Below are 12,467 nucleotides of genomic sequence, written 5' to 3'. Positions count from 1 at the left end.
AATTGCTCTGCAACTTTGTTTATCCCCATGGAGTTTATTGTTAGATGTCAGGCACCATCGGGTTTTCCCTTGGGTCAAACAGGAGAGTTAGTGAGACTGGAGCGTTTTTGTATTATGTTTTAATAAACCATGATAATGTCCTTGACAGCTGCTACAGATGCTGTTTTAATGGGCTACTTTAGTGGTGAGGGCATAATTTCTCTCACTCTCACTGACATGAATGTGTCAGTTGCCCAAAGGTGGCAGTTGTGGAATGTTCCAGTATATAGTGTAAATCATTTTTGGGGTTTCAAAGTGCTCACCTTCCCCAATATCAATACATTCCTGTAATTTGGACAATGTAGCCATGTCCAGTATAGGCCCCGTAAAAACATGTGTAAATTCATGTGGTCCTAATCTAATTGTAAAACATTTCAACACATTAACTACGCCTTATAACACTATACATAGTCATAACCTCACTGCTTAAATGTTGTACACAGTGAGGGGTACAATTATGACTTCAGCTCTGGTGTCTACTTATAGTTCATGGAATATGCTAATACTAACTAGAAGTGTCAAAAGCACATCTTGAACCAGCTTGACCAGTTTAGGCTGGTTTAAACCGGAATGATCAGCAGGGTCAAGACCGTGAACTAGTTTGAACTTCCCTGGTTACTACGCTATCTGTGATGGCAGTCAATAAAATTATTAGTATTAGAATAAAATGTTATAATGACGGTATACAGTGATATGTATGACCATGACCCCATGACAACACTGATAAATTAAGGAACAACAAAGAAAGGAATTATAAAAGGTGTGTATGTGACTGCATGCCACATTCGTGGTTATATATGGATATTAGTATGCCAAAGAAAGTCTTTGTACAGATTTTAAGCTTTTATTAGAGTATTTTTGTACATTTTTACATTTTTCTCTAAAAGGGGAGTACAGAGCCATCTCACGAAGAAAATGTTTTTGGCCCAAATATAATGCGATGTTTTTACAGTATTTACGGTTATGCGGTCACCACCACAGACTAAAATATCAGCAGACTGCTCAGCCTCAGACTTCCGGAAATAAATGGTTTTACTTGTTAGAAAAAAATAGGTTAACAGTACTTAAATGCATCCTAATGGTCCAAAACGGATGAATAATCACAGATTAATTGTAGGAACGGCACATAGCTTCTTATTAAATTGTTTTTTTTTTTTAAATAAATGCACTGTTGTTTTAGATTTACACATTCCAGACAGCTGTCACTAGCTACAGGATATAGCTAGCCGCAACGTGCCGAAAAAAGAGGTAATTCAAAGCACGGTAATCGGTGTTAAAAATGGTTAATTTCGTTACTTTTCAGGCGCAACTTGCCTCCATTATGGAGGTCCTAGCTAAAGCAGCAGTGGTAGAAATTACCAAACTTGTGGAAGACAGTTCCGCCGAGATACGACTCGAAATGTCTCGGAACCAGTACGAGAATGTAGCACTAAGGAGAAAATTAAGTAGGATGGAGAGCGATCTGGTTCTTGCTCGAGGATGTCGAGAGACGCAAGGCGCTGATAAGAGTTCCATAAAAGATTCTGTATTGCACGGTCCGATTCAGATATCGGACGATGAAGTCGATGAAGGTAAGGCTTCGTTGTAGTTTGCATGGCTCTGGTATTGTGTGGACATTTAACTGCCCGTTTATTGTGCCATGTTTAAAGCAGTTAAAGACCAATGGATTCATTCAGTAATGAAAAAAATGAGTTCTAATAACTTTCTCCAACATTTTAGATGGCCGTCATACTTTGGAAGGAAGTGTCTTCGGAGTTGAATGGGGAGACAGGCAGTGGACTGATGGAGAGGTCAGAGTTGTGGAAGACGACATATTCCTGCAGTCCATAACTCTAACGGAAGAGGTGAATTACATGGAGCAGTATTAATTGAGCCTTAATGTTGCACTATTATTCATAAACTGTACTGGGTTATACTGGATTTTCAAATGGCTTCAGATGATGTCAGTGTTAGTTTATCACTTTCAGCATACTAAATATAAAATAAGATAAATACCTTGTGAAATACGACTGTCCAACAGTAGCTAAAGACCTAAACTACTGTATTATGACAATGCAAGGAAGCAGTCAATGGATTACTCACATAACCAAAGCTCCCTGTATGAGAATGTACTTCCAGGGGCTTTTGAATGCCTCATGCCACAGCAGGATTGGCTGGACAACTGTCAAATTCACTGTAGGCTCGATCATGCCCCTTGCACTCGGGTGGGCTATGATAAGGGGAAGAAGCCTGCATTTATACTTTTGGCAGATTAATAAAATACAGAAGGTTTGGAAAGTACCTCTAAACTATTGCACATGATCCCCCAAGGTACTTTTTGTTTTGACAGGGCGTTTTGTGGAACATTTTGTCTTGCTGAGCACACATTTGATGGACATATAACAACATGTGGCTTGCAGGTTATTGCTATTAAAGTTATGCTTCCAGGCTGAATAAAGTGCTGACTGTGCCACAGAACTTGTTTTTGCAAAATCAAAAGAATAGATTCTTACAAATATGCGTGGTGATGCTCACAGACTATGCCTACCTGTCTTGGTGACAGGCTGTGATTGGCCAGGTTTGAGCCAAATAATGCTTTACTCACAGTATTACATTATTTAAGTGGAGAAACCAAAATACAGATTCACATTATATTTGTTTTGGTGTGGCAAGGTTTATGACAGAGTTCCATCTAACATCTTGACTTTCCTCTGCAGTTTCAGTCTACGGACATGGAGAAGGACGTATCGTCATCACTTATAGTCATGGAGAAACAAGGTCTGACAAGTGCGATACCAAGGGAAAGACTGGTGACCAGTGAAAAGAGTAAGTGCTGAGGGGAGAAAATGTTTGAAAATACTGTGTCTCACAGAATAGGGAACTGTACAAGAGCTGATTTTGCCGTCATTGCTGGGTTAATAATGAGCTGGGCTTGAGTTAATCTTAGTCTACAAAAAGTTTTGTAAACGCATCCATTGATTAAGGTGATGGAATGGAGTATATTATATCAAGATGCAGATTCCTATCACATATAATATAAATCCCAGGTAGAAACTATGTTTGAAGTGACAGTAAGAGTTGATAATGTGAAAAGCAAAAAACATCCAGTGAGCAGCAGTTCTGCAGGCAAAAACGCTTTGTTAATGAGAGAGGTAAGAGGAGAAGGGCTAGACTGGTTGAAGCTGACAGGAAGGTGACTGTAATGCAAATAACCACACATTACATGTATGTATGCAGAAGAGCATCTCTGAACACACAACGTATCAAACCTCTTAATTGGTAGGCTACAGCAACAGAAGACCGATACGTCCCTGAGTGTCTATGATGTACACTCATACATAAAACTAAAATAATACCTTTTTTATTTACTGGATAGTGTTTCTTACAGTGTGTCCACACAGGACCATTGGTTATGATGTTATTTCTCTTTCTGCAGGGCCGTCAGATTTCTGCTCTACAGAAATGAGACCTCCCACTGAACGGCAGCACCACGAGGCTCGCCCAGAGACTCCACAAACTGAGCCCATTCCCACAGAGCACCTGGAGGAGCTCCCTGGGCTGCAGAGGTACAGAAGCAGCGATGAAGAGGATCTGGAGATGAAGGGTGTTCGAGGAAGAGAGCCTCCCACAAAGGTGTTTGTAGAAGCAAGATCTGAGCGTGGTGTCAAGCCACAGAGCAGCCCGGGTGGTGAGCTTGTGTTTGAGAGCGGTGGTCTCCCAAGGGCTCCAGCTACGCAAGGCTACAGCGACCTGGAGGCAGAGGACCAGCGCTGCGCTAATGTTAGCGGTGATCCGCAGCGACTGTCAGGCCAAGCTGAATTGCATCCTAATCAGGCAGTGGAAGGTTCCAGAAACAGCACGCCTTCTTTGGGATCCCTGGATGTGAAGCTACACATTGGGACTCCAGGTTTAGCATGTGTCAAAGAGGAGGCTGAGATTCAGACTATATGCATTGAAGAGACTGCATCAGAGAGGGATCAGCGACAGGACAGAAAGACACTGAACTGTGTGAAAAGCGAAGACCAGGCATTTCAGGCCAGGCCACAGAGACTTGAGGCATCAGAAGAAGGAATGAGAGACAGTCAGAGCACGGCAGAGTCTGGCTCAGATACCGAGGACCCCCAAATTTTCCACATGAATGACAGCATCGAACCCCATCCGATAAGTGACCCCGCCAATTTAGTCAGCACCCATTCTGGCCTGAGTTTCACCCAGCGAAATAGCATACATGATCAAATACACCCAGGAAAGAAAGCATTCAGGTGCACACAGTGTGGTAGGAGTTTCAGCCATCGTAATAATCTTTCCTGCCACCGGCGAATTCACACAGGGGAGAAGCCCTTTGCCTGCGTACACTGTGGGAAGAGTTTCACACAACAAAGCCATCTGAATGACCACAAACGGATTCATACCGGGGAAAGACCCTTTACCTGTGTTGTGTGCGGGAATAGCTTCACTCAGCAAAGTAATCTTAAGAGACATCAGCGGATACACACGGGAGAAAGGCCTTACAACTGCATGCACTGCCGAAAGACTTTTACTCACCTGATGCACCTAAAAATGCACCAGCAAGTTCATTTTGGAGGGAATACCCTATGAGTACTGCTGATTGCTTCTGGCACTTATTTGGCCAAATTAACAGTTGAATTGAGAGGATGGGTGCACATTTTATATGCTTCTTGAGCTACCTTTTTATTCTTGTGAGGATTATATTTTCACACAGGTGATATGGGTGTTTGATTAAATTAAATAAGCAATCATTTCAATAATGTTTTGTGTTTACTTTCGAATACTACTTTTTGTCTAAAGACCTGAAACCATTTAGTGTGGAATATATGCAGGAAATTGGAAAGGGGCAATACTTTTTCACAGCACTGTGACATATATTCACCCTTATAAGAGTCCCTTTTTTACCTGCAGATTGAATTTGCAAATACATCGTTATACTACCTGCTACTGTGTAATTAGCCTACGTTTAGCTGCAGCCAAGCTGTCTGCTCTGATTGAGCTGATCGTAGGCTCATTTTAAAGTGGGAATCTACGATTTCCTCGGTTTTGGTGGAGTTCACGGCTACATGAAGACGCGCTCCAAAACAGCCGCATGGTTTGCCTATTTTTCTACTAGGTTTGGCACATAGGTTTGGCACATTGGTTTCCCTTTTTGGTCCCTTTACTATTTGTACTTTCATCCATTATTGCTAAATTACTGCAAACAAAGACAACTGTGCTGAGACTCTTCCTCCTCTTGTGCAAGAAGTAAGTGTCACACAAACTCTGCATATTTGCATTCATTTCTTCCATAGGTTTCTCCATACAGGGTGGGAATGGCGGGCCCTCCCCTAACTTAAAATGGTAATGTATAGAAATGAAATTAAACAACCGAAATGGTCTCAATGGTCATTGCTATAGAAATGCCAATTGGAATATGTCTGAAATTTGGTATTTTTCATGTAAAAAAATCACAGATTCCCACTTTAAACAAGTGTATCAAATTAAAGGGTAAACACCACATAAAGACATTCCCCGAAGTTACAATCACTGTGGGTCCAGTACAGGGATATTACAGGGATGTCTATGGCTTATATGAAGTGTGTTACCTCTATCAATGGCTGCAGATGAACAGCAAGCTTAGCTCATACCGTCTTACTAATTAAAATAATAATAATAAAGACAAATAAGTATCGCAGGTATCAGGGAGCAGGTAATGCCTTATTCCTTTTAAGAGTTGTTATCCTCAACAAATGACCACATAACAGTATAAAAGTATGATGGAACGAATCTAGATTTGCAGCATCCTTTTAAAAAAACGTTTTTATGACTTTCGATCTATTGTTCTAGTTTTTGGAATTCGCAGCCAAGGGTACACGATATTACCATACGTGAGTAGTGCTTTTTAAATGTGTGCTCTGCCGTGATATCTTCTGCTCGTGTTAGCCTTTTCTTGGGAAACCGTTTAACGCTCAGTGGCTACAAGTGTAGCTCCCACCTAAAGCCCATCATCAAATCTTTTGATGCGTTTATCAATTTAGCAATTTCAAAAATGTTCTGTCCTTCAAAGTCATTTAAATAAGTGAATTTGCCCGTTTCACACTTTGTTCTCAATGACATTCCCACAGTAGCCATTATACACACCTGGGTATCAAGCTGGCAAATGGCAAGAGCCTGGATGAAGAACTGGGGTGCACAGATGGTCAGCAAGCATGTCAAAGTGGTAGAGTTTTCTCTTCCATTGTCTGCTCCCTGACCTGGTGTAGGCAGTTGAATGGGCTAAATAGTAATGGGGAAGAACAGAGCAAATGATAACAGTGGTTGGGCAGATTATAGCCTGATATATTAAACTAGCTGTTAAAATAGTCCAGGTAAAAATGTACATTAATATGCAGGCAAGAGCAAGGTGATGCATCTAGGCCTCACAGTTGCTGGTTCAAGCCCCAGTGTAACCACAATAAGATCAGTGCAGCCCTTGAGCAAGGCCCTTAACCCCACATTGATCCAGGGGAGATTGGCCCCTACTGAGTATAATCAACTGTCACTTTGGATAAAAGCGTCAGCTAAATAACTAATGTAATGAATCATGGCTGATGTGCCATCATCATTAGACAGTACTATACTAGTGTTCAATAGGTGTTCAAGTCTGAGTAATCATGTCCAAATTTATGCAAACAACCGGGCATACATTTGGTGCAAGGATATTGTTCCATTCTGTTTCGGAGGACAGCATTACTAAAGGCAAGTTGGCAATTAGTAATACCTGGAAGAACAGTTGTCAGAATGTGATGATGCATATGATGCAATGATGCGAGTACACCTAAAAGCTTATCATCTCATTACTGTTTATGTACACGGTTACCCCGCTGCATACATCTGATCACCACTTCATCTCATTCTCCCTCCCTCTTCCTCCCCATCCTCCTCCCCCCTCCCACCCACACTTCCTCAGCCCGCCGTAACCTCCACTCCCTCTCACCCTCTTCCTTTACCACCACTGTCACCGCCTCACTCCCCCCTCTCGAATCCTTCTCCCACTGACTCTGCATCTGCCTTTGACTCTCTCTGTCCCCCTGTCTCAAAGCCGCCTCGCACATCCCCCCCCAGTCCTAGGATATCACCCTCCGTACCTCCAGGACCAGCCTCCGCACAGCGGAGAGGAAGTGGGGAAAATTCAGAGACCCTTCAGACCTCACAATTTACCAGTCTCTCCTGGCGGCATTCTCTTCCGCTGTCACTGCCACCAAAGCAAAATACTGTCAGACACAAATTCAGAACTCTAGGCCCATCCCTTCCTTTTCCACTTTCTCCCCCCTTACAGACTCTGATGTTTCTCAACTCCTGCTCTCCCACCGCCCTACAACCTGTGCCCTCTTCTCTTCTCCAGACTATGACACCTGACATTCTCCCATTTGTTACCTCCCTTGTCAACTCCTCCCTGTCTTCCGGCTGTTTTCCAGCATCCTCCAAGAGGGCCCACATCACTCCACTGCTAAAAAAGCCTACTCTGGATCCCTCCATCATCCAGAACTATCTCTTCTTCCTTTTCTTTCTAAAACCATTGAATGAGCTGCTTCTACTCAGCCTTCTTTCTTTTCTAACAACAACCTGCTAGACCCCCATCAGTCTGGCTTCAGATCGGGCCACTCGACAGAGACCGCGCTCCTCTCCGTCAGTGAGTCGCTCCATGCCGCACGAGCAGCCTCCCTCTCCTCTGTCCTCATTCTTCTAGATCTCTCTGCTGCCTTCGACACTGTGGATCACTCCATCCTCCTGTCCGCCCTGTTGGCAACGGGCATCTGTGGCACAGCCCTGGACTGGATTGAGTCCTACCTCTCTGGTCGCTCCTTCCAGGTTGCCTGGGCTGGTACGGTATCGACACCTCGGCCCCTTACCACAGGAGTTCCCCAGGGTTGTTGTACGTCGCTCTGGATAAGAGCGTCTGCCAAATGCCAATAATGTAATGTAATGTAATGTTTATGTGGTAAATCATCTGTGCTTTCCCTTGCATTCTGTTAATATGCTCTCATACTCTGTTGAATTCCCTTGTCTTGACCCCTCTGTCTCAGAATTGTGACATAATTGAGAAATTGAGAGTTTTTTGGTACAAAATGCAAAGCAAAATGGGGAGGAAATAACTGCCACAAAGCAGCAGTTGCAATGAAACGTTTCACACAACACAATGGAATCACAATCATTTGAGAAATCAGAAATTGCATTTTATTTCATGGAAAATCCTGTAATTTTGTAAAAAGAAAGTTAAATCCTTCTCCAAAAATATTTATAAAATAATTGTTTTGCACATGAAATGTCAGAATTGTTAAAAGTAGTTTCTCTATTATGTTCACAATTCTTATACTGTCAAAACTGTATCCATAAAAGCTGCACTTTTCAATCAATAAATTACAATTACAAAACATTACATTGAATGTTCATATTTGAAAATACAATACTATTTGTTGGTGTCCAATGTCAAACATTCTTTAGAGTTGTTAGAATAATAGCACATTTAAATAGCTCCAGAAAGATATAAAATTTGCATTCATCCTCCCAATCCAACTATTTAGCCAAAATAGTGCCCAAGACAATCAACAGTACTCAAAAGAACTGTGCGGTTTCCCTCCAAAATGAACTTGCTGGTGCATTTTCAGGTGCATCAGGCGAGTAAAAGTCTTTCCACAATGCATGCAGCTGTATGGCCTTTCTCCCGTGTGTATCCGCTGGTGTCTCTTAAGATTACTTTGCTGAGTGAAACTCTTCCCGCACACAACACAGCTAAAGGGTCTCTCCCCTGTGTGAATCCGCTCGTGCTCATACAAATTACTCTGGTGAGTGAAACTCTTCCCACAGTGTACGCAGGCAAAGGGCTTCTCGCCTGTGTGAATTCGCCGGTGACGGTACAGATTATTACGATGGCTGAAACTCCTACCACACTGTGTGCACCTGAATGCTTTCTTTCCTGGGTGTATTTGATCATGTATGCTATTTCGCTGGGTGAAACTCAGGCCAGAATGGGTGTTGGTTAAATCGGCAGGGTCAGTTATCTGATAGGGCTCTAAGCTGTCATTCATGTGGAAAATTTGGGGGTCCTCGGTGTCTGAGCCAGACTCTGCCGTGCTCTGACTCTCTCTCATTCCTTCTTCTGATGCCTCGAGTCTCTGTGGCCTGGCCTGAAATGCCCGGTCTTCGCTTTTCACACAGTTCAGTGTCTTTCTGTCCTGTCGCTGATCCCTCTCTGATGCAGTCTCTTCAATGCATATAGTCTGAATCTCAGCCTCCTCTTTGACACATGCTAAACCTGGAGTCCCAATGTGTATCTTCACATCCAGGGATCCCAAAGAAGGCGTGCTGTTTCTGGAACCTTCCACTGCCTGATTAGGATGCAATTCAGCTTGGCCTGACAGTCGCTGCGGATCACCGCTAACATTAGCGCAGCGCTGGTCCTCTGCCTCCAGGTCGCTGTAGCCTTGCGTAGCTGGAGCCCTTGGGAGACCACCGCTCTCAAACACAAGCTCACCACCCGGGCTGCTCTGTGGCTTGACACCACGCTCAGATCTTGCTTCTACAAACACCTTTGTGGGAGGCTCTCTTCCTCGAACACCCTTCATCTCCAGATCCTCTTCATCGCTGCTTCTGTACCTCTGCAGCCCAGGGAGCTCCTCCAGGTGCTCTGTGGGAATGGGCTCAGTTTGTGGAGTCTCTGGGCGAGCCTCGTGGTGCTGCCGTTCAGTGGGAGGTCTCATTTCTGTAGAGCAGAAATCTGACGGCCCTGCAGAAAGAGAAATAACATCATAACCAATGGTCCTGTGTGGACACACTGTAAAAAAATATTATTTTTGTTTCATGGATGATTATCCATTATTAATGTGGTATTGGTTATTGAAACAATTTCATTAAGGTTTTATCAAAATTTAAGAGTACTGTCTGGCACTGTCTAGCAGGTTCTAGTGACCAATGTGAAGTTATGCTGCTACTTCCTTTGAGATAGTTGCCAACAGTGGTCAGATCTGACTGAACCAATTACCTCAGAACTCCTTGTAAATTACTTTGTAAGATCACTATTGTTGTAACTTACACAAACGCAGGGTTTACAGTGTGGATAGTAATCAAATGGAAAATTTGTTCTGACAGCCCTAGCCCTGGTCAATACTATCCAATGCACACAGCTTTTCTAAATTAGATTGTGCTATACCTGCTTTCATTTCAGTAGGATGGAGAGCCGGCATCTTCATTATATTAGGTGCCTGAAGTAGTTTTTCACCACTTTTAACTCCTACTGTCACTTCAAACATAGCTTTTACCTGGGATTTATATTATGTGATGGGAATCTGGATATTGGTGTTGCATCATTACAATAGTCGGCCCATTACTCAAAATTAAAGTCATACTACCTTGAGACAGAGTCATGCACTTAAGTTCTTAAGCCTTAGAACTTCTAGAGCAGTGGTTTTCCTTGGAGAGCTACTGGGTCTGCTGGTTTTCGGTGTTACTCTGCACTTAATTAATCAATTAGAGCAGTTGTTGACAAACTTAGCTCACCTCACCTGGTTACCTGGGTCTCAACAGGGTGCTGATTATACGGTGAAAACAAAAACCCAGTAGCTCTCCAGGACCAGGGTTGGAGACCAATGCTCTAGAATGACCAGGCTTAATAAATGGATGTGTTTACAAAATGAGCCCATGCCCAGCTCAACATCAGCCAAACAAATGACTGCGAAGTCAAAGTTCCTTGTTCTGTGAGGCACGGTATTTTCAGATGTTTCCCCCCTCAGTACTTACTCTCTTCACTGATCACCGGTCCTTCCTTGGATATACTTGTCAGGCCTCTTTTAGGTCCATTCTCCTTGATTATATGTGATGATGGTATGTCCTTCTCCATGTTCATAGGCTGGAACTGAAGAGCAAAATCAAGACTTTAGATGGACATGAACCCTTAGAAGTACCTTCCCAACCCTCTGGTAGCCCAATCCAAAGTGAATGGAACGATGGGTTAGATATGCAACCATAATTTTCTCTATGAAGAATGGACTGCCAGGCAGCCTTGTTGCTTGGACCCCCAAGGGGATCCAAAATAGAAAAAGATGCTCAATAGCAGGCTTTTTTCCCTTATAGCTCACCCAAATGCAAGAGTCGTGAGTAATGACTGAGCCTACAGTGAATTTGACCGTTATCCGGCAAATTTAGTTGTTGCACAGGATATCCAAAGCCCCCTGGAAGTACATTCCTCATGCAGGGAACCATGGTTAGACCTATATGAGTAACACATTTATTGCTTCCTTGCATTGTGATAATAAAGTAGTTTCAATAGGACTTTGCTGTTTGACAGTGGTATTTCACAAGGTAATCATCTTTATTTTACTGCTTATGCTGACAACCATACACAAACATTGACATCATCTGAAGACTGCCATTTGAGAATCCAGTTTGGATAAAGAATCATTTCAAACACATTCAGGAACGATTAACACTGCTTCATATAGTTCACCTCTTCCGTTAGAGTTATGGACTGCAGGAATATGTCGTCTTCCACAACTCTGACATCTCCATCCTTCCACTGTCTGCCTCCCCATTCGTCTCCAAAAACACTTTCTTCCAAAGAATGACGGCCATCTAAAATGTTGGAGAAATGAACGGGAACGTTATTAGAGAAATAACTGTAATTAATTAAACCCATTCATGTTCTATAATGTGATACTTTAATCTATCTAAATATTGCACAACAAACGGGCAGTTCAATATCCATAGCATACGGTAGCCACCTAAAGACTTACCTTTATCGACTCCATCACATATCTGAATCGGACCGTGCAATACAGAACCTTTTATGGAACTCTTTTCAGCGCCTTGTGTCTCTCGACATCCTCGAGCAAGAACCAGCTCGCTCTCCATCCTACTTAATTTTCTCCTTAGTGCTACATTCTCGTACTGGTTCCGAGACATTTCCAGGCGTATCTCGGCGGAACTGTCTTCCACAAGTTTGGTGATTTCTACCACTGCTGCTTTAGCTAGAACCTCCATAATGGAGGCCAGTTGCGCCTGAAAGGTAACGAAATTAACCATTTTTAACCCCGATCAGCGTGCTTTGAATGACTTCTTTCTTCTGCAGACTGCGGCTAGCTAACGTATATCCTGTAGCTAGTTACAGCTGGCTGGAATGTGTAAATCTAAAACAATATTGCATTCATAAAAACAATTATAATATAATAAGTAGCTATGTGCTGTTCCCACATTTCATCTGTGATTATTAATCCGTTTTAACATTGATTAGGATGCATTTAGCTATTGCTAACAAGTAAACACATTTGTTTCCGGACATCTGAGCAGCGTGGTGACCGCATAACCGTAAATACTGTAAAATAATCGCATGACTACACTTTAGGGGACGTAGGAAAATGCAGTTAAGAATTACAACTATGTCACCATGTCAGATGGTTTTCCTGCTGATATGAATGTCCAGACTC

General features: G+C 42.7%; 2 protein-coding genes across 2 annotated transcripts; one reads left to right on the top strand and one right to left on the bottom strand.

Annotated features, from left to right (window-relative positions):
• The first annotated feature begins 1,074 nt into the window (after positions 1-1,074).
• On the top strand, positions 1,075-4,787 carry LOC133110612 (zinc finger protein 397-like). Its single transcript, XM_061220843.1, has 4 exons — positions 1,075-1,610; positions 1,759-1,883; positions 2,736-2,844; positions 3,455-4,787. Exons 1-4 carry the CDS (start codon positions 1,319-1,321, stop codon positions 4,615-4,617), a joined length of 1,689 nt encoding a protein of 562 aa, XP_061076827.1. The 5' UTR covers positions 1,075-1,318; the 3' UTR covers positions 4,618-4,787.
• A 3,416-nt stretch (positions 4,788-8,203) lies between these two features.
• Positions 8,204-12,298, bottom strand: LOC133110577 (zinc finger protein 397-like). Its single transcript, XM_061220794.1, has 4 exons — positions 11,778-12,298; positions 11,492-11,616; positions 10,786-10,900; positions 8,204-9,775 (listed from the first exon to the last, which is right to left on the bottom strand). Exons 1-4 carry the CDS (start codon positions 12,064-12,066, stop codon positions 8,595-8,597), a joined length of 1,710 nt encoding a protein of 569 aa, XP_061076778.1. The 5' UTR covers positions 12,067-12,298; the 3' UTR covers positions 8,204-8,594.
• Positions 12,299-12,467: the final 169 nt, after the last annotated feature.

Source organism: Conger conger, chromosome 14, assembly GCF_963514075.1.
Source record: "Conger conger chromosome 14, fConCon1.1, whole genome shotgun sequence".
In the NCBI taxonomy this organism is placed as follows: Eukaryota; Metazoa; Chordata; class Actinopteri; order Anguilliformes; family Congridae; genus Conger; species Conger conger.
The sequence above is the reverse complement of the archived record's forward strand: the minus strand, read 5'-3'. Positions and strand labels throughout refer to the sequence as shown.

Coding starts and splice junctions, on each gene's coding strand:
- LOC133110577 (XM_061220794.1), bottom strand. CDS start 12,066: ATGGTTAATTTCGTTACCTTTCAGGCGCAACTGGCCTCCATTATGGAG. Junction 10,901..11,491: donor CCATAACTCTAACGGAAGAG/GTGAACTATATG, acceptor TTTGCTCTTCAG/TTCCAGCCTATGAACATGGA. Junction 9,776..10,785: donor ACCGGTGATCAGTGAAGAGA/GTAAGTACTGAG, acceptor CTCTTTCTGCAG/GGCCGTCAGATTTCTGCTCT.
- LOC133110612 (XM_061220843.1), top strand. CDS start 1,319: ATGGTTAATTTCGTTACTTTTCAGGCGCAACTTGCCTCCATTATGGAG. Junction 1,611..1,758: donor GGACGATGAAGTCGATGAAG/GTAAGGCTTCGT, acceptor CCAACATTTTAG/ATGGCCGTCATACTTTGGAA. Junction 1,884..2,735: donor CCATAACTCTAACGGAAGAG/GTGAATTACATG, acceptor TTTCCTCTGCAG/TTTCAGTCTACGGACATGGA.